The sequence below is a fragment of the Lagopus leucura genome, unplaced genomic scaffold, assembly GCF_019238085.1.
Source record: "Lagopus leucura isolate 7727_CA_CO unplaced genomic scaffold, USGS_WTPT01 Super-Scaffold_100157, whole genome shotgun sequence".
Taxonomy (NCBI): Eukaryota; Metazoa; Chordata; class Aves; order Galliformes; family Phasianidae; genus Lagopus; species Lagopus leucura.
In genome coordinates this window covers 613,539-641,064 of record NW_024962334.1, presented here as the reverse complement: position 1 = coordinate 641,064, position 27,526 = coordinate 613,539, and the positions used below count along the sequence as shown (strand labels likewise).

The 27,526-nt window shown below is 39.6% G+C and overlaps 1 protein-coding gene across 3 annotated transcripts in view; it reads left to right on the top strand.

The window, feature by feature from the left end:
* The window catches only part of HECW1 (HECT, C2 and WW domain containing E3 ubiquitin protein ligase 1), a 236,233-nt gene extending 217,077 nt beyond the window's left edge, over positions 1 to 19,156 (top strand). For all 3 annotated transcript variants that reach the window (XM_042889148.1, XM_042889147.1, XM_042889149.1), the window contains exons 23-28: positions 2,620 to 2,718; positions 4,114 to 4,243; positions 8,345 to 8,491; positions 9,393 to 9,507; positions 10,768 to 10,966; positions 18,405 to 19,156. In XM_042889148.1, coding sequence (XP_042745082.1) covers positions 2,620 to 2,718; positions 4,114 to 4,243; positions 8,345 to 8,491; positions 9,393 to 9,507; positions 10,768 to 10,966; positions 18,405 to 18,516 — 802 coding nt within the window. In that variant the 3' untranslated portion in view covers positions 18,517 to 19,156. The remainder of the gene's footprint in view (positions 1 to 2,619; positions 2,719 to 4,113; positions 4,244 to 8,344; positions 8,492 to 9,392; positions 9,508 to 10,767; positions 10,967 to 18,404) is intronic.
* Positions 19,157 to 27,526: the final 8,370 nt, after the last annotated feature.

Below are 27,526 nucleotides of genomic sequence, written 5' to 3'. Positions count from 1 at the left end.
AAGGAGGCAATTTCTTGTTGCTGCCCTCAATTTTTGTTGCACTGAAGGCTGCTTGCTGATTTTTACAAGTTTTGGTATCTATGTGGTGATACTGTTATGCTTGGCTGCTAGTGGTCTCAACTTGAAGGACTATAGACACACATGTCAGCAGAGTGTGCAGTTGTCCTGTGAGCACTTCAGCAAAGACCTCCTTTCTCACAGGTACCTGTTGATTTATTTCAGCCTGTGTTTCTCACTGCTGAATCAAAGGGGTGTAAGCTTATGGTCCCAGACAATGTCCAGAATGGACAAGGGACCAGAGGAATTTCTCTTCGACCACTTTTCAGCACAAAAAGTTCACTGTAGTAAGTCTCTACAGAGATATCAAGGGTGGCTGCAAGGGACAAAGGATTTGTAGGCTCTGGCTTAGCCCCTCAGGATGGAAGACCAGCAGTCTGTCTCCTGAGGTGATACAGAGCTGCCAAGAATTATAATTTTCACCGTAGCTTTATTTTAATCTGTTGTATTGCAAAGCAATGAGAGTGGCAGTGTCTTACTAATTATTTCACACCCTTTATCCAGACCAGTTAGCACTGTACCATCACAAGGGGTGGGATTGTGGAACCACAGTCAGGCCCCCACGTAGAGTGGACTATACAGCATAGGGTTGCTCTGCATATGTCTGGTTAGACTGACTTGGTCTTTTCACACCAAAACTTTGCCCATGATCTGGATTGCTTGAAACTGTTCTGCCATAAGGCACTGATTCCAATTGCCATTAACGGCTACAATAACATATGCCTGTGATTGTAAACACCTTGATTAGGTGCACTAGCCTTTCATGTCAGCTTTGCATTAATATCAGCAAAGCCACATAGATGTGAACAAGTGATACAAGCAGCAAAGAGAAAACCAAAAAGAGAAAACTATTCATGCTGTCTAGCAGATTCTTAGCAGCGAGTTCCAGGCCAGGAAGACTTCTCTTGGCTACTTTCAGCTTCAATTTATTCCAATTGTCTCCTGCACAGCTGAGTAGCCATGGGACGAGCACTGTGGGTGAGGAATGCCCAGTGCTGACAGTATTTTCATTCAACATTCATTATCAAAACTTTTAGGGATGGGAGGATGGAGCTATGAAGAACAAACCCCAAAAAAGCCAACATGCATTATTTGGGACAAACGGACTTGATTATAGATCCTGAAGGTGCTATAAAACTGATGGATTACAGGCTCAGCATCTCTGGGATTTGAGCTGTCTGGCTTCCACTGTGCTTTCATTGTGTCAGCTCCCCCACTTTTCATTGCTTTTTTGCTGGAAACATTGCACTGCAGCACAAGTGAAGTAAGCAGGTCCTAACTAGATCCAACAGCTGCCTTTTGTTGCTGCTGTGGAAACAGCTGTAAGGGAGCAATATAACCACTCTTCTGTTACCAGTCATATCCTTTCTTGGATGCAGGGGATCCTGAGGCAGCTCCTGTGGTGATGCAGATGCTAACTGGGTCCACAACATGCTATTTTGTGACTCATTGGACAAACTAAGCACTTGTTGTACTGTCCCATGAGCATAAAGTTGACTGCATGGATATTTTGCACTACTTTTTTATGAGATTCACATTTAATTTTTATGCAGGGAGAGTCTTTGCTCTGGTTCCTGTAGTAGAAGGAATGATTTTTCAGCTATTTGATCTCTTTTTCACTTTTGTGCAGTAAAACTTAACTACAATGATGAGCTTAAAATTCAAGTACTTGCAATTAGGATGTGTTAATTTTTTCTTTTCCTTTTTCAGAAATAAGTTTTGAACAGGTGATAGGTTTTTTTGTTTTTTGTGTTGTTTTTTTTTTAACCAATAATAATAATAATAAAAAGGAGGAAGAAGAGCAACCCCACTTGGACTTTCATCAGTTCTGTATTTTTCTGTCTGAGGTTATTGATTTAAAACCAGATTTGATGGAAGAATACCTAAGTCATAGGAAAAAAACATTAAAAAATTGATCATCACATCATGGACGGTAATGGGTAATGGGTAGAGCACTTCCTGAGTGTACTTGGAATAGGACTGGAGGTTGTTCTAAAAGATATGAAGTATGTGAACGCTGAGCATCATCGTTAAGAAGTACAGTTTCCCTGAGTTTTAGCTCATGATCTTAATGTATGTCCTTATTCACAACAGTTATCGTGTTTGAATCTCAGTTCCTCGCCTATGAAGTCAACTCATTACCCTTCTGAAGTGCTTCAAAGTCCCATTGTGGAAACAGTTCTGATAATATGTTTTTCTGCTAAGGCCAGACAGAGCATAACTGTGTTTCACTGTCTAAACATTGTGTTTGATGGAGTACATTTGCTTCAGAAAATTCAGCTAAGGATCATAGAATCGGAATGTTCAGAATATTTGTTGGTTTGGGAAAGGCAAGCACACATCATGCCAGGTGTACAGACAGGTACTGCAGGAGATGGATCAAGAAGAGGTCCATTATTGATCAGTCAGAGATGTTAGGGGTAATGTTAAATATCTGCTGGGGAAAAAATAGATAAATGAATAAATGTAAAAAACTACATGAGAAACAACTGCTACCTGTGTAAGTTTCTATGCTGAATATCTGGAGTTACATTTCATTTACTCTGCATTTTTGTATCTCAGGTTCAGGTTCAGTGGTCGTATTCTTGGCCTTGCTCTCATTCATCAGTACCTTCTTGATGCTTTCTTCACAAGGCCGTTCTACAAAGCACTATTAAGGCTGTAAGTATAAGCATACAACTGTGCAGAAACAATGCAGAAGCAGTGATCTAGCAGTGGATATTACAGAAACACAGAGTTGCTTCAAGCTCTCTGACCTTCAGTTGCTTTCTGTTGTTTCACAGTTTGTTCTTGATAGAAAAGAAACTCATCTTAATATTTCTTGACTTTCTCCAAAAATTTGCCCTTGGTAGATGCTGCCTGTGCTGTTATGAGTGGGTAGTAAGTAAGATATTTGAGAATATGCCTTTGAAAGTACTCACCCATAATTCCGAAGCTTAATATTGATTAAAAGTTATCAAAGCAATTAAAATATATGGAAAACTGAAAAACATCTTTGATAGAAGAACGGATATCATTATTTCCTCTTAAGAAAAAAAAAGGGGGAAGAAGCATGTTAAGAAAGATACGTGATTTCTCACTGGTGGGGTAGTTTTTCACAACTTGGACTAAATTAAGAATGCTAATGCAGATGGAAACAGTGAATGTTTCTTTTTGGTCTTCTACTGCCTTTTACATTAGCAAGCAGAAGCTACTAGTAATATATTATCTTGTCAGTTCTGTAAGGTTTATAAGGTTAACTTTAACTGATAATCTGTCTCTCTTTAATAGACTGCGGGAAGAGAATGTACATAAAATTTGCAGCACTAACAAGTAGTAAGTCAAGACTATAATTAAGTGACAAAGACCACACTAAAGCATAGCTGAAATAGAGTGAGTCCAAATCAGGAAAGATATCTTTATTAAGAGTCTGAAGAGTTCTTTAACATGCATTTTGTTTTATATTTTTTCAACAGTTGGTATTGCTGGTCTCCAAACAATCATATTTATATTGTATCTGAGCTAGTATGGAAAGAGAATAAAACCTAGAGTGCTCCTGCATCCTTCTTGCTCCCTTAGGGTTTGAAACTAAATTGCCTGTAACATACATGTGCCTTTTCAATCAGCAAAACTGGCTCCTTGCTAGCAAAAAATTTAGATGCCTGTTCTGCCTTATGTCAGTCCTGTGAGCTCTGTCAAGGATAATGGATACAGGGAAGCATCCAGGCACAACATGGTGGGGCCTATGGAGCTGAAGGCAAGCATGTGCTGTGAAGTGCATGGCATCTTGAAGATGCACATAAAATTGAACCCCCAAGAGTGCCTTCCAACAGCAAACAATACAGGCAGCCAACAGAATTGGCCTTGAGCCCAGCCATGCAGACAGTGCAGAACTACTTTAAGAGGGTTTGTGTTTCTTAACATACCAAAAAAAAAAAAAAAAAAAAAATCCAATGAACAAACACCAGCCTTATGTTGGATCCTTGTCATAAATTTACTTTCTTACTGGTAAGTCATCCTGACAATAGTTGTGGGTTCATACATTCACCTACACCTTTTTTCTTGCCTCACAACCAGGCCGTGTGATTTAAGTGACTTAGAGTACCTGGATGAAGAGTTCCATCAAAGCTTGCAGTGGATGAAAGATAACAACATCACAGATATCCTGGATCTCACCTTCACAGTGAACGAGGAGGTGTTTGGACAGGTGAGCACAGCTATGCAAAACATCTGAAAAGCTGACAAAGTTGAGCATGATGAACGTCTTTACGTTGGAATAGATCATTTAGCCTTTCAATAACATTTTCTTCTCCTGCCTTCTGTTTCTTTCAAGCCACCTGTTTTAATGCAGATGTTTATTCTTAGGGTCAGTAATATAAAATACCAGGCACAGCTTCCCTGCAGGCCTGTTGAGCCACACGTTCATGAACATGAGGAATTATCTGAAGTAGAGTGCAGCTCTTCTCTCCGGAGTGTAGTTCACACAGGTTGTGGCATTCCATGTATTCAGTAATGTAACTTAAAGCTGATGTGACTGAAAAGAGGGGGGTCAAAAGGGAAGAAAAGTATTTGATGGGTCATATAAGACATGGCAACTCTTACCATTATTTTGTCTAATATATTCGTTAGTTTCGCTGTCTCTTATCTACTTGCTCCTGCTTATCATCTTGCTGTATACAAGTTATTATGCTTTTTACCATTCAGCTTTAGTTAGTCAGACAATTCTCTTTAATCAAGCTGATCTGGATATCTACAACTTTAAATAGGAAACAGTGCTGACTTCAGTGCAGTCTGGTGACCAGAACACTTAGAAAGGTCTTCTGTGGGTTTCTTTGGCTTGCACTGAAGCCTTGATGCCTTTGCTATTGTAACCCATACAGGATTATAATTGTCTCTAAAAAGTCTTGACAAGACTCAAAGCAATATTAAGTGGAAAATCTCCAAGTACATGCTGAAAGCTAGAGAGACAGAAGAACCATGCATGCCAGATAATGTAGAATCTCAAGAGAAGGAAGTTAACTGCTGTGTAAGGTGCAGAGATGCAGTGTCAAAGAGAATGGAGAGATCAGGTGGAATATACAGAACAGTGGCTTTCAGAAGAAAAGTTGACAGGAGTTAGTGCAGAGTGAAGGCATGCAGAGCAGGGAGAGAATTAGATTTGTTTTGGAGTAAACTTTTGAGCTATAAACTGTAAGTAATAAATCAAACGAGACTTCAGGGGATATTTTCAAAGCTGAAGTTAGTCTGCTTGTTGTGTAAGGGAATAAAGAATCTCCAGAATCAAGAATAGACGAAATAAAAGGGATGGGGCAGAAGAATTGAAGCAAGAATCCCTTATAGGAAAGACTAACATTGTTTTTCACAGACTTAAATGCAAGGAGTTCTCCTCTCAGAAGCTGAGAGTTTGCATTACATTCAATTGACAGTACAGCCATCTCCCTGGAAGTTATGCCTACGTAAGACTAATAAATGAAGACAAACAGAAACATACAGACATATTCACAAAGACAGATGAGAAAAGTTTGTATTTGCATTGGAAGACCACAAAGATGATTAAGAATCTCAGCTTGAATTGCCCTAATACATCTGAAGGTGTGTATTTGGCACTCCAAGTATTTGTTGTGCACTCTCCAAAGAAAGAGCTAGGCGATTACATAGATGTCTGCTGTGGAAGATAAGAGATGATTCCAAAAAGAACATAAATAAAATTCCAATCTGTTGTAGATACTGTGATACTAGAGCAAAAGAACACAAAATATTTTGATGTCAGTTCACATTCTGTCCAGTACTTTATTTCATATACCCACCAGACACTAAACTTGCTAGAACTAATAGCAGGGGAAAAAACGATTCTCACAGTGAATTACGATTGTGAGAATGCAAGAGTCCTAACTGAAGGTGAGACTTTTCCCTTATGAAATTTGCTGAATGCTGACAGCAGAATACCCAAGAAATCTCGAGCACATTTTTTTCTCACAGATGGATCGCAGTTGGAATTCTTGCATGCCAGGAGTATCTGACCACTTAAATGCCATCTGCATATTTCTTTGCTATGCACAATTGGAGTTCTGCTAATATTTGGGATGCTGGATTTCAAGAGTTGGGTAAGGGAAACAAGAAATAGTGGCTCTTTGAAAAGCTGTGTTGCAGATGGGTCACAGGCTTTTTGTCCTGTTTGCACAATGACTTCATTATTGACAAGTCACTATTTCCTTCATTGTTTCTTTTTTCTTTCTTGTGCATCTCTGATTTGTGTATTTAGATTCTGATCCTTGGGGCAAAATCTTTTTTCTTGATACTTTTTTTTCTTTTTTTTTTTTAAATTAAAATGTACTATGAGGATCTCCAGCCCTCTTCCATACTGGTGCCTGGAGCAAACATATGGTATCAGTGCAAGCATCCCACATTTTTATTTATGGGTACTCAGTGCTAGTTTGAGAGTTTTGCTTGTAAGACTAAGAGAGGTGACAGTTGCCTGTGATTTAAAGTACTTTCCAAGCTTTTGCCCTGTAGAAAGCGTTCTTCCAGGTTTGTGTCCAAGCCCTATATGTGGATACACTAGCAATTGTTCTGGTCAGGTTAAAGAAGTGGGTTAAATTTGTTGTAGTGTTTCCTTGCTGCTCTGAATGCACTGCTCCTAATTCTAGCTCACAGCTGTGGCTAATACCTCCAAGAAAGAAAAAAGGTGGGAGAATCCACTGTCACTGATCTTCTGTTTCCAAGTCTACATAAATAATTGTATTTGAAATTATGTGGATATGCTAAAGAAATCATGAGTATGTCTAGGTATTTGTGGGAAGCCTTGAAAGGAAATACAGAGCAACTGGATTTATGGTCATGCTTAGTTAGACGACATGTATTCATTATTGATTTTAACCAGTGCAATCTAGGGAAGTACAGCATGGCATCTGAATGATGCAGCTCTGCTTGTGAAATGGTGAGTAGTGATTTACATTTGGGAAGTTAGTCTGAACCAGCTGAGAATTCCTAACTCGTTACATCCAACCTTATTGTTCTTGTTTCTCTGCAAAGCTACATATTAGATGACTCACTGAGTGTTTCCATAATTCACAACTTTCTACATGTCCTTCCAGCAAAATGATGTAAATGATGACTATATTCTGCATGCTCTTTATTGAGCTAACAAATAGATAATAATGTAAATAGTACAAGTAATGAGAATGTATTCATGCAACTCATTTAATATCTGTGCTAGACATCATTGTTATAGGAGCAGAAAACTGAAGATGAGAGCAAAATGTTCTTCCTTTAAAATCCACTGGATTCAATGTGAAATTAATTACAGAATAAATAATATATCCTACCACATGCGAGAAGGAGTATATTCTAAGTACTATCTTGATTGATTCCTTAAATCACTTCTCAAGCCTTAGTAACCCAAACCAACTAAATTAACCATGATAATGCAATGCAAATCTGTTAAAAAATGGTTACAGTACATGCTGGTTGCCATTTTCTTACTCCTATAAATAGCTTAGGTAACTTCTCAGGTTTGGATGTCTGATACAAAAATGAATGCCACAGTGACTGTATTTCTCATCTGTGTGAGGTGCTATCCACTGTCAGTTCTTGTTTAGGTAGTGTATTGGAACTATTTATTTTGTGGGAATTTTCTTGGCTTTTGGCATTTTTGAGTTCACATCTATTCCACATCAATTAGGTGTAACACTTGCTGCTTGAGAGGGTCTGTCACAAGTAGTTACGTAGCACTTCCAGTTGGCAAAACGGTCTGCCAAGTTTCAACAGTTGTCTCCATCCTGTTGTTTCCAGTACTACTAGTTGGGTAGCCTGCATCAATAGCAAGCTGGCAGGAATATCTCCCACTTGGGAGCAAGCAGGAGAGAAGGACATTAAAAGATTGGCCAGAATGGCATATTGCTCATATCTAATAAATTGTGCCCTCAGAATCAGTCTTTGCTTGCACAGTTCAGAGTCACCTATACATCAGTCCAGCTTCATCTGGGAATAAGGCTAGGGCTGGGCTGAGAGGAACAGAGGTCAGAAAGCTATATGTAACTTCTGAAAGTTTCCCATTTTGCTAAATATATATGTGATAAACCAAAAGTTTTGAATCACTTCTCTGCATGTGCTGCAGGAGTGGTTGGGGAGTGGAGGTGAGTGCCCATCATTATTGCTCTTCTTTCTATTGCAGAAGGACAGGAGGCCAGGGGATAGAACTAGAAATATGGCTGTTACATTTTTCACTCATGTTTTCAAAGTACACCTTAAATTTAAAACACAGTGTGATCCATACATTGTTACCCCACTGTTCATCTTTGTTCTGTAGGTGACAGAGAGAGAGTTGAAATCTGGAGGGGCAAATACAGCAGTGACAGAAAAGAACAAAAAAGAGTACATTGAGAGAATGGTTAAATGGCGAGTGGAACGAGGAGTTGTTCAACAAACAGAGGCCCTGGTCCGTGGCTTCTACGAAGTAAGTAGCAGTAATCACTGTCTTCCTTTCATCATCTGAATGAGAAACACCTTGGTTAAACTGTGTTTCATCAGTACCCTTGGAAGTAACAAAAAACACACAAATGGCATGGAATCAGAGTGTCTGGATCTGTAGCAGAATCACTTCATTAAGGAGCTGATGCGACTGCATTTCTAGGGACCCACTACGGTAAAGTTAGTCCTGGGATACAGTCAACTGACCTGAATCTAAGGACATCCTTGTGGCAGAGCTGCTACAAGGACTATCAAAGATGAGATGAAAACCTGCTGCTTTGCTAGCCCCTCCAGGTAGTCACCTATTCATATCCCATGCTAATCACGTTCAACCACGTATCTTTCCCTGGCAGCAGTGCTATGTAAGCAGAAGTTGAGGCATATCTCACAGAGGAAAATAAACCAGAAGAGTAGGACTTCTGGAAAGCAGAGCAGCACATACTGAATACACAGAGCAGTAACAATAACTGATCTATCTCTGGGAGCAGTCATGCAGTAAAGTTTACTGAAAGTGGAAGCCAGTGGTGGTGTCTTTGTAGCTGTATACACTTGGTCAGCCCTAAGGCGACTGTACAGAATTGTAAACAAAGTCCGGTACAAAACAAATTTTTCGTATTACAGATCTAGTGCACGTTTGACCATCAAAATCATTCATCAGAATCAATGTTAACAATGAAGACTGTCTTGCTACTTACTGCCTCATTCAGGTCAGATATGTATTGTCACTGTTTGCAGATTAAAACATCAGCAGACCTGTACAGATTTATCAGCAGAGTGGAAGTTAGCCATCAGCATGCAGACTTCAGTAGCCAACATTTGAAGAGCCCTGGGTCTAAGAGGCATTTCATCCGCTTTGAAACCATGCTTACGAATGCTCTATGTTCCAGGTTGTAGACTCCAGGCTTGTCTCTGTTTTTGATGCCAGAGAGCTGGAGCTGGTTATAGCTGGCACTGCAGAAATAGATCTCAATGACTGGCGTAACAACACGGAATATCGTGGAGGTAAACTGCCTGCTGATGCTTTCTAATATTTTGAGTGTTTTCTGTCTAAAACAGGAAAGATTTCATCCACTTTTTCCCACCTGTCTTTACTGAAGGATATGCCCTGTTTTGTTCAGAAATTTTTTGTGAAAGTTAACACACGAGAAAAAATAAGTAAGACATTAGGTTTGAATCGACAGATGTAATAATACTGAAATTGCTTCTGCTACTCCTGTCCAGATTTTACACACTCTCACTTTCTACGAGCTTAACACAAGTTTTGAATAATAAGAACTGAAGAGTATTTGCAGTAGTAGGTCTAAAACTTACTCAGATGACTGTGAACTAACTCCTAGTCTCATTGAAAGTGATATAACAAGTCCTATTGACTTCAGCCGGGAAAGAGACTTGTGAGTCGAATTCCTCTGCTCCCAATTACACTACTGTGGAATACAGAACTTGCTTAGCCATCCCCTCAACCTATATCAAGTTGAACTTTTTTCATTTTCCTCTAATGCATGATCTGCTTTTGCTTTAAATATTGAGCATGATTTATCCAGGCTCTCTTGGATGATGGATAAATGCAAAATCCATGAGTTCTACATCACAGAAGGAAAGTCATAGAGGTTTGTGTGTCCCTCTCTGAAATACAAGCCTTAAGTCTTTGCTGCTGACTGCCCAACTATTGTGTTACATTGAAATAAACAGCTAATCACAAATACAGCTGGTCCCCCAGGTTATTATCCCTATTATCCTCCTTTTTTTTTTTTCTTTCTTTTTTTTTTTTTTTTAATTTTTTTAGTTTAGCTATAGAAAAAATGTTACCCTGGCTTTTTACAAGCACAAACCAAGGCACAGAGCCCTACATGTGGGAGATTTGCCAGGGAAGAGCTTGCTGCCCCAAACTCTTCTGCATGCGTTGGACACTTTTGCAATTCAAATGAAAATGTATTTGGGAACCAGAAATGATGTCAGTAGAAGTTGAACTGTGTAGTGTATTACAACTGGTCTTTTAATATCTCATATAGGTAGCCCTGGTTCTTGCCAAGGAGTTTGTAAGAGGCATATGTACACTAAGTATATATTTGAATTCTAGGATTTCGAGTGAGTTAGTCATATTGCAGTATCCAGAGCCAAGACACAGCGGGGGTTATGAATTCTCAATAATCAAGAATGAGATATATTGCTAGGTCAGGAGATTTTCTATAGGAGATCTTCTACCCCAGGCTAGTTACACTAGAAGGTATGAATTTGATTTCTCTCTACTGCTTCTTGGTTTAGGTTACCATGATGGACACATTGTAATACGGTGGTTCTGGGCAGCAGTGGAGAGGTTTAACAATGAACAGAGACTCCGGTTGTTGCAGTTTGTTACTGGAACATCAAGTGTGCCATATGAGGGCTTTGCAGCTCTCCGAGGAAGCAACGGGCTTCGGCGTTTCTGTATAGAGAAATGGGGGAAAATAACCTCCCTTCCACGGTACGTCCCAACTACAGTACAAAAACAGAGGTTCTGTTCTGTAGAGCCTGTGCTTGGTTGCATTTGCCTGACTGAAATGATGAATCTCTACGAACATCGTCAAACAACAAAGAAATAATTACCAGTTTGTTCTGCATTTACATTCAGAGATAAGTCTTTTATTTGGTTATTTTTTTTTTATTGGCAGTTTCAGTTTAAACTACTTTGAGTCCTGGAAAGTGGTTAAGGTGAAGATATCCAACTATCCAAACCTAGCTACCTTATTTTGATTCTGTATCTGGTCCACTTCAGCAGCTGTCAGCTGTTCTTTTTGCTCCCAAAATACTAATAAAAATACTTGTGAAGTTATAGAGCCATGAAAGCCAGAATCTACTTCTGCATTTTGGTGAGAACCTGGGTGTAATCTCTTCATTTGCTCTGATGGTTCCATTTCATCATAGGAAAGCTTAGTGGAGGAACTTCAAAGCGTATGGTGATCACACTCAGCTTGGTACATCCAGTTCTGCCAACTAGAATCAAACGAGCTGTGATGTCATACAGTGCCCACAGACTTCCTAATGCCATCCTGTGGAGGAGTTGTCTTCCTTTTTAACAATGAAGGAACTGAGGCACCAAGAGGTGGTCTTACTTAAGGCTACCTGAGAGAGCTGTGCAATAACACTGAGCTTTAAGTTCTGTTCATACCTGTTATCAGCAGCCATCCTTCCCCTGAATGGAGTCACCCTTTCTTGGATGTCCTTACAGTTGCCTGAGGCTGTACCTAGTGTGATTACAGAGCATTTTTCATGGGTCTGCATCTCAGCACCTCTGAGATGAATTTGCTAAGTAAGTTTTTAATGTAATACTTGCCATCCTGAGGATGCTTTCTTCCTGCACTCCAAGATCCTCATTGTCTATTCATATATAAATTATTCTCCTGGAAATGAATTGGAAGCAAAAGCAAACCCCGAAGCACCCAAATATGTTTTGCAGTTTACCTGCCTGCATTCAGAGTTTCCTCTGGTGACTCTCATCAGGCCAGAGTTGCCCAGAATCAGAACAAGTCCTCTGTAGAAAGGTTCCAGACCACCCAGGTAGGGAGACATTTTCAGAGGGTCCCTTGGGCTTTCAGTCCAAAGGAGGCTAACAACTTTCATGGCACACTGCAAAAATTTGTTCTCATAGACCTGCAGATAGATTCAGACAGTCAATTAACCATGGGTGTGACCCAGTTTTCTGGTTACTTGCCATCCATGTTGTTTACCCAGAGCCATACTGTGAGGCATGGAATTGAGCAGACCTGCACCTTTTTCCTCTTGAGAGGAAAACTCCAAATCTGCTCATCATCCTAGTCCAAGTCTAAGCATCTTTATGAAGTGGGATCACAAAAGATCTGGACCAGGGCACCATGTCAGTGAATGTTCTGAGCTGACATCTTACATGCACTCCCCCCTAAAATCAGGAAAAGGGAAGGAAGTGTTTTTAAGGCATAATTCATCTCACCTTAACACAGACTTTTAAAATAACTTGGCTGAATCACACCTGTTACGTTCTGATTTATTTCCGTTCACCATAAAGACCCTACTGACACTATAGAGAGAGCTAGAAAGCTAAGTGATTTAAAACTGAGATTTAAAAACAGATGGAAATATGTAAGGTCAGTGAGATGGTTTGTGCACTCTGAGCTTCAGCCAGCATTGTGGAAAGCCTGAGAGCTACAGCTTGCTATTCGTAGGCCTGATGCAGCACATATATGTGGTGTAGTTCTATGTAAGGTCTTTGGAACTGATCAACTGACCAATGCATCCGGCAGCAGCTGAAAGGCAAAGCCTGTGCAGTGTTTCAGCAGAGTGCTCTCTGCTTCCCACAATGGGAAGGGCAGTAGGGGAGGGTGGGAGGACCTTGGCACGTGCACAGTAAATACCTTACCCAGCCAGTTCTGAAAAAGTAATTGGCCTCCTTCTGCTCTGCTTAACTTTATTTGTGAACCTAGGCATTACTTATGACCTAGATTCAATTAGCCTTGAGATATTCACATGAACCACTTCATGTTTGTCTACTAATCACTGAAAGAGGCCTCTTTTCCAGGTGAACGTTGTTAGCACCTTTTAGAAGTCTCAGAGCTCTGCATTCATTTTAGCCGGGGGAAAGAGAAACAACACGTGCTCATGGGGAATGAATACAGCTTGATCACTGTGAATTATTACCTGGATTTTGATAAAATTATGGAGCGCTGCCAAGTATACACAGTGTTAAGAAATATATAAAGCATGCAGGCTAAACTTGGAGACTTTAAATCTTTAGTTAAGCAGTCAAATGTTATTTTAAACTTTTCTTAAACGCCTGATTATGATTTGCTCATGTTTATTTAGATTTACTTCCGTATTTACTCAGACTTAGAGGTTAAAAAAAGTCATCTGTCACATCCTGTAGGCCTTTGGCCTCTGTTAAATAGTATGAGTGTAAATAACTTTAGCTATTTAGAATAAGTGACAGCAAATTCCCTTCTCCTTCAACAATTCCTACAAATTTGCAGTGAGGGTTACCTTGTTACACATTTTCAAGGTCCTAAAAAAAAGAACAGCTCTCTCATTTTTAGCAATCATCAGGTTTAGTCATACATGTACTCAAATATGGATTGCACCTCTTAATTACTGGTATTAGTTCTTAGCCCCTGCTCCAATAAATGCAGTGCTGTGTAAGGAGTTAGAGAAGTTGGCACTGAGCTGATGCTTTTGGCTTTTCTGCTGTCCGTGTAGATGGTGGGCCACTGAGGACAGGCTGGTCTGGCCCTTGGGTTTTCTGATTTCTCACAAAGTGTTAGATAACTTTTAACTGCTTCAGAAGAGTGTGCCAAGGGAGGTTCAGGTTGGATACTAGGAAAAATTTCTTCTCCAATAACGTGGTCATATGCTGGAATGAGCTGCCCAGGGAGGTGGTTGAGTCACCATTCCTCAAGGTGTTCAAGAAACATTTAGATGTTGTACTAAGGAACATGGTATGAAGGGCAAATATTGATGGCAGGTGGACGGTTGGACAAAATGATCTTGGAGATCTTTTCCAACCTGAGTGATTCTATGATTCTGTGTGTCTTCTCACTTCTGCTCCAGAATGTAAAGTCTTTAGACAGCTCTCCCTTATGTCTTGTCCCTGCACTTTGACAATGGAACGTGCCGTGCAACTGCCACTTGCTTATAGTGAGTGTGATGCTTATAGTGAGCCCCATCCTGGAGGTGTTCAAGGCCAGGCTGGATGGGGCCCTGGGCAGCCTGGTCGGGTATTAAATGTGGACGTTGGTGACCCTGCATGTGGCAGGGGGTAGGAGCCTGATGATCCTTGAGGTCCCTTCCAACCCTGGACATTCTGTGATTCTGTAATTCTCTGATAGCACCTAAGACAGCCACACTGTTGCAACAGCAATGTATCAAACCCAGAATAGACGTGTGATGCAAATTTTAGAATGCACTATTTTTCAAAGAATAACCACTAACACATAAAATGCAGAATGCCTCTTGAAAGCACTGTAGATAAACAAGACTTTTTTCAGGAAGGCTGAGAATCAAGTAACTCCATTCTAAATTTACTGGTGAATTTGTTCATCAATACCAGTTCTCTGACATGAACCAGCCAACAGTGCTGCTATGTACTCATACAAGAGTTAGATTATACCGGTAGTTTATTTCTGGAGGGTGTCTATACCAGCCACATTATTCCTGCCAATATTTATTTTAAGTCCATGCACATAAGAAAGATTGCCCTGGAAATCCTGGATCTCCAGACAATGGCTGACCCTAAAGCAGGTTCCAAGTAGACTGCCAGAATCTGTTGGTGTAAACTTGCATCATAGATTATTCCAAACTAATATAGTGTATCAGGTGAACTAGCACTGAGTAAGTAACAGGTTCAAGCCCTTGTTCTTCAAGGTTGGTTTTTACTCTCCCTATTTAATATGCAAAGTTTTATCCTGAAATAAAAGAGTTATGTATTTTAATTATTTTGAATGACTTGGATTTCTCTGGCTGATTGAGTAGAGATGAATGGAGATTCTTCCAGCTATAGCTTTTTCTGAAGCAGGAAGTATCTTCCTTCCTGGGACAGGTTGGAGCTATATGTAGGATAAAAGGGAGTTCTGTGCACATGTATTGCTTGTGAACTCTTGTTATTGTAAGGGATTAAAGGAAGTAACAAAGAAAAAAAGAATGCCAAAAGCTTAAAGCCTTATGCACATAAATGTATAGGGAGAATTCTTCAAAGGAGAGAAACAGCATAGCACTGTGAGCCATGAATGAGATTAAAGATCACAGAATCATAAAATTAGTAAGGTTGGAAAAGACCTCTGAGATCACCCACTCCATCCATCCACTTACCACCAATATTGACCTCTAAACTATGTTCCTAAGTACCACATTTACCCTTTCCTTAAGCACCTCCAGGAACACTGATTCCGCCACATCCCTGGGAAACCTGTTTCAATGCCTGACTGCTTTTTGGAGAAGAAATTCTTCCTAAAATCCAACCTGAACCTCCTCTGATGCAACTTGAGGCCATTCTCTCCAGTCCTGTCACTAGTTTCACAGGAGAACAGGCTGACCCCCGCCACAGCCTCCTTTCAGGTAGCCATAGAGAGCAATAAGGTCTCCCCTGAGCTTTCTCTTCTCCAGTCTAAACAATCTCAGCTTCTTCAGCCACTCCTCGTAAGACTTGTGCTCCAAAGCCTTTACCTAGCCTTATTACCTTTCTCTGGACACGCTTATATGGTTGGAGGCTTATTTAAGGGAAGAAAGATTTATTTCACTGCAGCGTCTGCTTCTTGCACTGCTGATGTAATGTTTTCACCCCAAGATGTGCAGCAATCCCAGTACTACAGAACAGCAAGTGTCCCCTGGGTTATGCTTACTGTAATAGCTGCCACTGGGATCAGTCGGAAGTCAGCGTTCAGAAGGAACTTAGCCCTTTGCAGATCCTTTGGAAGGGTTCTTCCACAGAAGTGATCACTACAGTAAATCTTGTCATAGGGGAGAGAGTGGATTTTTTTTCTGAGTTTCACCAAGTTAACAACGACTAGAAGTCAGCAGCTCTGCAAGACTGTTGCTTAAATGATATGAAATGAGTGGATGATGATGTCAAGATGAATGTCCACAAGAAAGTAAACGACAGTGTAGTGATTGTGGCTATGTCTGCACCACACAGTAGGGCACATGACAACAATGATGCTTTCACATTATCACAGAGTCACAGAATGGCTGAAGCTGGAAGGGACTTCTGATAATCATCTCGTCCAGCTTCCTTGCTAAAGTAGGGCCACCCAGAGCACATCAGCCAGCTCTGTTTACAGATGGCTTTTGAATGTCTCTAGGGAAGGAAACTACAGCCTCTCTAGGCATCCTGTGCCAGAGCTCAATCACTCGCTTGGTAAACATATTTTTCCTCATGTTCAGTCAGAACTTCATGTGTTTTGTACTCACTGCCTCTTATCCTGGCACTGGGCACACTGAGAAGAGTCTGGCCCCATCCTTTCAACACTCTCCCTTCATATACTTACATGCACAAGGTATAAGTCTTCTCATACAGGCTTTGGTCTCAGACAGTTAAATGTGTCATGGTTGAGTACCAGACAGCAATAACACCTTAGGCTTAGGGAAGTTACATTGCACAGTCCACAGTCCTGAGCCTTTGTGACTATGCTGCTTCCACTTCTGGAGCCAGGCAGCTGAGCACCTCAGGAACAGCTTTCTGAATGGCACACTCTTCCCATGGAGAACACATCCGTAATGGATTACAAGAATCCTTCAGTTAATTAACTCCCAGTGCTTGATAAGTATTGACAATGGATTGTACAAACAACTTATGCTGCCAAAGATTGCTGAGATAAACAAACAGTGAAGGGCTACTGATTTAATTTCAAGGGATATATTAAATAATCTTTATTAATGCTCACTTTTCAGTAGCTCTCTTGCATTCCTAGTTAATAGGTGCAAATTCTGCATTTATTGTGCGCTCTCTGCGAATAAGCAGCTAACAAATCTTCACTTATGAAGTAAAAAGGGGATGGTAGAAGCTTTCCTAATTGAAGTTGTGTGATGCAGTGAAGATTACATGCCTCTGGCTATTTCAGTTGCTTTTAATGATTCACCATTGACAAAACTCCCCCTGAATATGCAAGTCTCGGGCCAGCCCATCTACCAATATCTTGTTTTTCACGCTTTGTGGGTGGCCTAAGAGATGATTAGCAGAGTTTTAAATAGTTTCTCTAATATAGCTTTTCTGCTTCAATTTTGAGAAAATGATATTGCAGTAAAGGTGTTACACAGAAAAGCTAAAAGTAAAACAACTTCACAGCTTCTAAAAATACCAGGGATCAGAAGCTTAGACATTATTAGGTGCTGAGGCTGCGTTTCCTTCTGTAGAGTTTTCTCGATTCAGATTTATCAGAGGGAGCAAGAAGGAGTAGAAGTATATCTAGCATTATGTAAAACTCCCAGCAGACTGAAAATAATACTGATAATTTTAATGAAAGTGTGCCTGCCCCATAGCCCCGATTGATGAATGAGCTCTGTGTTTTTCTGTCAGCTGAAATGGATGAACCACTGGGGTAGGGACACCGTCATTGCTTCAGATTTGTATAGAACCTCATGCAGTGAAGTGCAATCAGCATCTGAGTCTAATTGCTGCCACCAGTAAAGCTGCAGCAAGGTGGCAGCACGTGTGGAACCCATTCCATGGCTTCCTTTGAAGGTGCTGCCAACGGGGGGTAAATAGAATGACAGAACTGGGAAGAGAGTCCTAGTGTTGGCAACTTGCTCTGCTTTTGCCTTGTCTGCTACAAATAAATCACATTTAACAGCCAGGCTTGCAGAGATGTCTGACTGTTGACTTACAGGAACATTGTTAGCAGCCTTTCTTATTCTGTTAGCAGATCTCTGAATGGTCTCTTACTGTTCAGCTCTGCCTCATTATAGGCACATCCTGAACCCATTCTTTCAGTATACTGGATCATATTATGTCTGTCCATAGGCTCAAAACTTACTAGCTGTTCATGTTAGATGTACAGCTGAGTTGCGCTTTTTTTTTTGAGGGGGGGAAAGCGGTAACTCAAGGCAACCCAAGTGGTAGTGGAATGTTATCTGTATTAGGGCCTAGATCCCAGCTCCTCAGTGACCTCCGACATTTTACTACATGAAGATGCCTGCAATATTTAATGCAGGGATAGCAGAGAATGACATTGTGTTTATATTTAACTTGAGTCTTATATTTGAAATGTTCATTTTTATGTGCACATGTATTTCAGTACCTCAGATTTTTGGAGAATCACAGTTTTACTTTAACAGTTGCAATTTTTTTTATCTCTCAAGTGAACTTGAGTGTCTTGAGTTTCAATAGGAACTTGTTTTCTCAGTATTTGTTTCCTTCTGTGTTTATTTGAATTAAACTCAACGTCTAACATATTTTCCTTCTGCAGGGCACACACATGTTTCAACCGTTTGGATCTTCCACCTTACCCCTCATATTCTATGCTGTATGAGAAGCTGTTGACAGCTGTTGAAGAAACTAGTACCTTCGGACTTGAATGAGGGGGTTCAGGCAATTCTGGTGTTTTTCTGGCTGTTGATGTCATCTTTCCAACATCATTTAATATTGGTTTCCCATGTTTTTATTTTCGAAAATAAAACAAAAAAGAATCAAGATTGACAAAGGCTATGCATGAAGAACTGCCACCCTCCAAGATCTAACCTTCATGCTTTCATCCTGTTTCCTATGGACTGCTAGTCTGTATGCAATAGAAAAACAACTGTCTCAAGGTTTCTGTATATCTCTACATACCTCCATTAATAACAATGAAAATACAAATGCAAGCTACACTACACTTGATCAAATGTTAGTAAATGTTTACTTCCACCTACGTTGATTAAAAAATAAAAAAAAATAATTAAAAAAAAAAAAATCAAGCATTCCAAGCTTTTATATACCCACATTTTCTAAACCAATTTGCAGCCCATCTTACTTCCTAACAGTTGAATACGGTACTAGGAGCTGGTCAAATATATTCTTCATCCATTCTTCTTTTCTCTGTACATGTTGTCCATCTCAGAGACACTTATGAACAAAACTGAAATTTTTATATACGAACTCACATCAGTTGCATCATCTGGACCTGGCCCAGATTCACGGTGCAGATAAGACCTTCAAAAACTCAAAAAGCAGCCTGTTTTTTATGCAAATCCTAACAGCAATTGCTACAATTGTTCCTTGCCAGTGCTGGAGAGAACTTGCACTTCAGAGATATTGGGAGGGGCATCTCTATAGTGATGTTTACCGCACAAGAAGCACAAGTTTGTGCACACTAAAGAAGGATGTCTTATTATGTAGCATAAAGACCAGGCTCCCTTACCTTAGTATTGTATGCGGCAAGGAAAAGAGGAAATAAGGTGAATGTTCTACTCTTGTGAATACCCTTGGATTCTGTTTACCAGATCTTTGTTCTCTGATGTTTAAAATGCTCCTTTCCAAATGGAAGTTCAGACAATTCCATCCCCTGTGTCAGAAGCCATTTATTGTCTGTCAGACTGGGCTAATCTATGGTTGCTGGGGACAGGTTTTGGTCTTGTCATTTTTTTTTTCTTGTTCAGTGCAAATCTCCGTAACCTTGAGAGTGGTTGTAGAATGAAAGTTTTAGTCTAGGATCTATTGAATGAGAAGCTGCAGTGAATGGTGGTGCTAGTCGAGGATGAGGGGTGTAACTCTGTTATGGTTAAAATTTTGTTGTAGTTCCTCTTGGAGTCAACCCAAAAATCCTCCAGCTATGTTAAGTATGACCAAACTTAAGAGCAATCTCTTATTACTTCAGGCAGAACCCACTTCAAATTGATGAACTTTGCATTCCTACTCTGAAACCAGGGAAGAAAAGGAAAACAGCAGCAGGCTTGTTTTTGGAAGGAGGCTGTTACAGGAAACATCACTGCTCTGTTGTGTTCTACTTATTAAGATTTGCTGCCCTTGTTTTCCAAGACTGATCTCAAATTGAAAGTGTTTGTCTTAACTGGGAAAAGACAATAGGTATCATTACTTCTGATGCTAAACATGTGAAAGAATGAATGAAATAGGAAGTGAGAGACTTGTGAAGGGTGAGTGGAGGTAAGTAAGAAGGAAACCTCATAGTATCTAGCAGTTCACATGAAAAATTGTTACAGTTGTGTGCTAGCTGTGCTTCAGGGTAATTAAAACCAGATTACTTCAATGTCTGACACATCTTATTCCCATTTTTATCTCCAGACAAAAGAACTGAACCCTGCTTTCTCACGTAATTTAATGGTGGCTACACAAACTCATCACTCTTAAAAAACTGCATTCTTAGTTTTGTACCATTCTGCTTTGATTCTTAGGTTAGGAGACATCTGAAAGGTGAGGGAACCCAAAGTATGTTTCTAGGCAGTGGGTCTTATTAGTGATATAGAAAATACTTGGGATATTTAAGTTGCCCCATTCATTCTATTTTTGTAACCCTTCAGCCTCTTTTCTAGTAATTTACTGCATGGCTTTTACTGAGAATGTATTTTAAAATACATGTTATTCATATTGAGTACAGTTGCATAGGATGCCTTAACTACACGCCACCTTTCTTATACGGACACCAGAAATTATGCCTGTCATTTCCACAAAACTCAAGCATCTACTGCATGTGCTCAGCCCCACTGCAGAGTAAAGATGGAGTCTTTTTTTCTGAGAACATCTGTCACATGCACATGATCTACAGAAGGGTGAGTCAAAGCATAAGAGACCAAACGTAATCTTCCAGTGCACATTATTTCTGCCTCTTCACCACTGCGCTCCAAAATTCAGTGAGGTCCTGAGTTATTCCTGCTCATATTAGTGTAACAGAGCTATCTGTACTTCGTCAAACGTTGGGTGTCTTCCAACAATAGAAGAAAAGGCAGATAAGTATCCAATTGGTTTGGCAAAAGAGAACAGTGCATGCAGAGCTGTCTCATTGACATAGCAAAAGAAATTAAAAAAAAAAAAAAAAAAAAAATCTTTACAATGCTGTATAGTTATTTTTTTTAGTATTTAAAACTCTATTTTATTAAGAAAAGGTGAAACTATTTTTTGTAGCATAATAAAAGATATTTGTATTTCAGAGGCAGCGTCAAAACCCACTGACTGAAAGAACAAAAGCTCTTGAGGTTCTTCTTCACAACATATTCTGGCCCTCACCGTACACTGACTGAGCTCTAAATAAGGTGCCGTGCATCTCCATGTTTGACAAATGCCATCTCAAGTAGCTTGTGTGTTCCTGCTCTAGAAAATATACAGCACAGCCTGCTTCTTGCCATCAAAAGCCTTAGTCCAAGCTAGCTTTCAAGTGCACAAACTAGGAGTATTTTTAAAAGTTGTTATTCGTAGGTGTTTGTGATGACATAAAGGACAAAATCATGCAAATTTTGTTGAAGGATTTTTGTTTGGGGTCCTTAGTTTTTGCTTGCTTGTTTGTTTTAGTCTAAAGTCAGAAATAGAGGAAAGCAGACAAATATTTTCATAAACACCATGCTACTCTTGCTTTTCTTTCACTTTTCATCTCTATCCCTCTATCTCCCCAGATGCCCTACTCTGATATGTTTTCAAACACTGATATCATCTCTGGGGTATCCAGATCTGCACCTCACAAGGCATTTTTCCATTCATACCACAGCCTGAGTCTGGATCCAATCTGAAGTGAAGGGGAAGCTGTGCACCTTGGTGTCCTTGTACGTGGAGTGAGGGAGAGAACGGTGCTAACGAGTGAGGGGAAGAACACATCTCCTTTGCCCTCTTATTAAAGCTGTCATTATTATGCAAGACATACAGCCTTCCCTCTTCATCGTATGGTTCAGTGCTGTTGTTAGTATATGTGCTCTCTTCCCAGGTCTGCATTTTCATTTGTAAAATATAACTGTTAACTACAGAATTTCTGGTTTCAGTTTCTCGTAGGAAAGACTTTCAAATTTTGCATCAAGCAGACTTACAATGAAATACGTGAGCAATGAGCTTTCAAAAAATCTGTTCAGCTCCTTCTCCTCAGTTCACACTGCACATGGTGTTGGCTATATAAGATATGAGACGAACATCAGCAGATTTAAAAATGCAAATTAAAAGTGGGATAGGCAATCTGACAGCTTTTTTGAAATGCAGTCTCTGACAGGAGGAACGGATGATGGTAGTTTGTAGTAGTTTTGGTTCAGAGGTTTTACTTTTCTCAAAGCGATTGCTGTGATGGTGTTAATGGTAGAAGGAAGAAACAGAGTATTGCTGTTGATGAAATCCTGGTGCTATAGTAGCCTTATGCTGAAGATAAGAGAATTTGAAGGCCCTCTGCCTTGAAGAAGTCACACTGACTGTTCAAGCACAAAAGCTATGTAGCATTTGATCCAGTACAGTCACAGCTGTACCTTACTGTTGTCTGCATCAGGTCTAAACCTTACAAACATCATTTCAGTCTGCAGGACATTCTGTGAGCATCCAGTCTCAGTCATGTGGCTGTGTATATTTGGAACTCAGTTTTATGTTCTAGGGAGTTCTGTGGCTATGACAAGGCAAGGAGTAAGTGGTCCAAATTACACCTAACATCTAATGGAGAGAATATGAGTTTTGTACAGTCTGACACAGAACTTTTTTCACCAAGTTTGCTCAAGTGCCCATGAAGTTTTTACTGAGAGGTAGATGAGGTTGGAGTTGGTATTCTAGTCTGAGACAGCCTGTGGAGGGGGTTGGCTTTGTACTTTGTTATTCTTGTTTCACAGTAACAAATAGCTGATACATTTCTAGCTCAAAAAAGCAGGGTACTGAATTTTGACATGGAAATTGACTGACTAATAAACTAAAATACACACAGCAGAGGAGTTAAACTTTGCTATTAATCCTGTGACAGTCTATGGAAATCCAGAAGGATGAATGTGATGAGATTTGTTTAATTTCTGTTGAAACAGTATTTTTTTGCCCTGTCTCTATAAGTAGAGCTTCCCAGTCAAGATTGAACACTTTCAGTCAAATGCAGACCAACAGACCTTTCTATAATAAATGCGGTGCTTTTTCTATTATAATTCTTGCTGTACCTCAGTGCTCATTATAAAAACAAACAAACAAAGAAAAAACACAAAAAACTGCTGCAATATACTAAATCTGTGATAGGATTTCCAGTCACGACAAGGTCCAACAGATTGGATTGTTACTTTCTCTCCAGTGAGTCAAGTAGTTCCTTTGTTCTAGTAGAAAAACAGATGCCTGTACATAGTAGTTACTAGATAGAATAAGTATTGTACCATTAGCCAAATTCCCTGCAGCTTCCAATTTCTCTAAAATAAAGGATACGTCTGTTACGGTTTTTGTTAAAGACTACTTAAAGTCAATGGCAGGAAAGGTCCTCCTTGTTGGACTGATTTTGCTTATATTGACAGAAAAATTTCACATGATAGGCTGTGCTTTCTATTCAACCATATCACCATAGAGGAATGTCAATAAAATCACTTTGTTATGGTATTGTGTGGGCTGTCTCTTTCAAATAATTTCTTTTGTAGAGGATGTATTTCACTAGAGTGGGGGGAAATTGGCATAGGTGAAAGTCCACTGACTTGAGTTGCTCTTCCTCTGCCAGGACAAGATCTTATCCATTCATTGCATTTAGGCCTTTCCGCTGCTGTTGTTCAGTTTCCCAGGGTACGTGTCTAAAACCTGAGGTTTTCCCCAAAAGTGCACATAACCAAAGCCCTTGTACTACTCTCCTAGACAAAGCTAAGACCAAACCTAAGACATGCCTTGAAAGCATGTGAGGTTATTCGTTGTTACAGAAAACATGTGGACAAACAGGGACAAAAGAGGCACTTACCTCACTTCCACATCTAATTACTGTATTACAGGTATGAAAAGCAAGTGCAAAGATGATTTCTTAATAGAGTATGCTAAGTCTGCATTAAGTGTTGACAGCAAATAAGTACCAGATGCTGTGGAATTCTCAGTATGTCACACCCATTTCTTTGCTGCTCATCACTGTAATATCTCAGGCATGTTTCATTAGCACATTCCAGGTTAGATTAACACATCTCAGATACACAGTCAGCTAACCATACATGACGCCTTGCTGACCATACCTGTTTTCTTACATAAATGGCACCTCATGAGGGATAATGGTAGAAAAGGACTGCTGGGAAGCTTACATCAAATATGAAAAGTTTTTACAGTGGAAAATAGAAACAATTGGAAGACTTTGAGGAAAATGGTAAGCAACATCAGTAAAAAGCAGTGAGATGAGCTACTAATCATTAGGGTGGATCGGAGACCTTGGTTTCTGCAACAGTGACCTGTTTATGTGGCTGGAACTATGTCTCTTACAATAACTCATTTTGTGAAGCTGAATTTTTGCTAAAATACAGCAATGTTCCACCTGAAGCCTCCACGAGATGTCCTTCTGGCAATAAAACTCTGTCAGCCTATAGGACACATCAATAATAGTCCCATCCCATCCTGTGGTAGCAAAGTCATAGGTTTTGTTTTAAATACACAAAAAGTCAGCTCAGAGCCTGACTGTTGTTCTCATGTAAGACATCAGTTGGACAACAATTGTCATTTCTGCAGAACGATGGAGAACAAAGAAGAGAGAACAACACTATAAAGGATCCATCGTGTCTCCTCTAATCATGAATCCTTCATGAGCTCCAAAACTACTCTCTATTATTTTTTTAATTTAATTCTTCAAAAATGGTTTTGCCTGAAAATACTTCTCATGGGTTTATCAAAATGAAGCGTGTGGTTTTATTTAGTTCCCATCTTCTTGGAATGTTGGAGAAAAAAAGATGATTTATTATTCTGTATATATATCTATATACATAAGCCTGATTCTTATTTGTATGAGGCTTTGCTGCAAAGCAGGTTTATATTGTCATAACTCTACTGTAAACGAAGTTCATTCCCACAGAGCCACTCTAGCTGGAGAATGCCTGAACGCTACACCCAATGGTATTTTTCCTAACTCACTAGCATGTAGGATTTCGTATAATAAGCCTCCGCAGTATAAGAAAATAGCAGAGCTGCATGGGAAAGTTTTCCATGTCGGTGATAAACAAGAGTAATACTGAGGTCCCCTGTGTTCCCTTCTGTGAAGATCAGTACACTTCAGGAACATACCTTTACCTTTAACAAGTTTCAGTATCAAAATAAAAGACAATTTCAACAGACAGAAGTTTAGGAACTGTTGCTGTGATTTCCTAATGTTGGTTTTCCAGAATCAAAATAGCGTACAAAAATAAATTGCACACATTTGTATTTCTCTGTTTGCAGAATTAAAATGTATGCTTCAGCCAGTAGGCAAAGCAGTATATGTGCCTCACAGAGTCATCATATTTAGATAACAGCTTTTCAGGAATGCAGCTAGGGCAGCACTGGAATCTGCTCAGGAACGTTGTTACAAGCTGTGGTTTGACTTCAGTATCTCCGTGTTATTTCTTAATATTAAATCCAACTGGTGAATTTTTTAGAAGAACTGGAAGTAGTAATACAGATTACTATATAAGATTATACTTGTAATGTGTGAGGATGTATTTGATGACAGCTTTGGTATCCTTGGCAAGTGAATACAAACTGCCCTGTTTTTGGCCTGGAACAGCTGTTGTGATTCAGGAGTTGATTAACAGAACTGGGATATCAAAATGTCACCCTTACTACCCTGGTGTGTAAAGCACACAACATGGCTTTCAAACATCACAATTGTGCTTCAATTTAAAGTATTTCAGTATTTTAAAGTACAATCTGAAATACATTATCTTCATGCACAGGGCATAGACATGAAGTAAATATAATTGCACCCTTAATTTTGTAAAATATAAAGTCTACCTTATTTGTGGGAGATCTCTGGCACTGACTTGATGCTGCAGAGCAGTGGAAGTGACCTGAGGAGCACCCAATCTGACTGGGGACCCATTTGATGTGTTTTCCAACTGGTTAATGAGTGCTATTATAATATATATAAAGCTCCAGTTCAAATGGAAAACTCTGCAAAATATGAACCTGCGAAAGCATTTGGGAAGGTTATCCTAAGATCTTCTTAGTGCAAACTTAATTTATCTGTCTTGGAAATAATGAAATAAAACCCTAGGAGCAAAATGAAAAATTACTGCCACATGAGCAGCAGTTTATATTAAAACCTTCACAAATGTAAAAATAATTGCACAAATCTAGCAATAATGATGCATGGTGTTGCCGCTTAGTGGAGCTCTGCTTTCCATCCTCAGGTTGGAGAAGTGAAAATTAGTAACACTTTTTTTGTTGTAGCTAGTAAAAACTTTCATTTTGTACAGACATAGTGTAGGACTGTTTTTCAGTGCTGTTGGGTACTCAGAGCTCTTGTGCAAGTGCCTTTAAATGATGTCAAAAAGAACTTGATGAATACAGGAGTGAAACAATTCAAGTGATGAGCTCTTCCTGCTGGCTCACGTGTAAAACAATCACATGGAGAAATAAGGGGTTCATCAGTGCAAAATAAATGACCTCATACAGAGCACAGGCAGCCTGTAGAAATTCCAGCCACAGAAGATCATATTTCTCTGTGACTACATAAGTTGAAAGGTCGAATTTAGCACCTGAAAAACAACCTTAAGCAATTTTTGCATGGTAAGCTATGGATACACAGATTCCATGTTTCTGTTACAAATGGATCACGATGATGATGACACTCATTTAGGATGATCAGGTACAAGTTACCTAAACACTTTCATACTGGAAAGGGAAAGGCTCTCTGTGAAGACCAAGCTGAAGTCAGATAATACTGCTAAGCAAAATGTTCCTATGTAACACATCTCTGGAGCAGAAATGAGATCTCTCCTTCATTCCAGTGCATACAGACTTCAGTGGAAAAGAGCATTCTTTTAAACAGAGCACTGGTAGTGGTGTCTTCCACCTTACCTCCTACTCATCAGCCTGCAAGCCAAATACTGCCATGAGAACAAACTCCTAGGATGCTGTTGGCAGAAAAGGAAAAATATATTGAAATATTAAACAGTTATCTGTGTACACTGAAACCAATGTTCTGCCATCCGTGTACAATTGATCAAACCACAGGCAATGTTGCAGTGATTGAAGCCAAACACCCAAACAAAAAGAATTCATATTTTTTTTCATACATGAGGTAATACACAAGAGTAACCAGCCTACCTACATCCGTTTGCTTATCTCCAAATAAATCAAACACTATCCACACACACACACATTTCTCCTTCTTTGGACCCTGTGTGTAAGCTTGTGCTGCAGTATTTAAAACTGCAAGTGCTATTTTAATACACAGGTAAACCTACAGCGAGTCATAAAGAGGATGTTTATTCTTTCTATAGGGAAAACTATATTTCCATGTATCAACTCCATAATATTCTGGCACTGCTGAGCAAATCACAGTCTGTTCTATGGCTAGTGCATAGAAAAGAAGGAGATGATTTATTTTTGTCTGTTTTAAAGATAGCAAAGCACATTTTTTTCTGTCATTGTCATATCCTCTGGATAATTCTGTCTAAAAGTGCAACAGATCCATCTTTCTGTTATACTAAGACACCGGGCTTCTGATGTCACTGG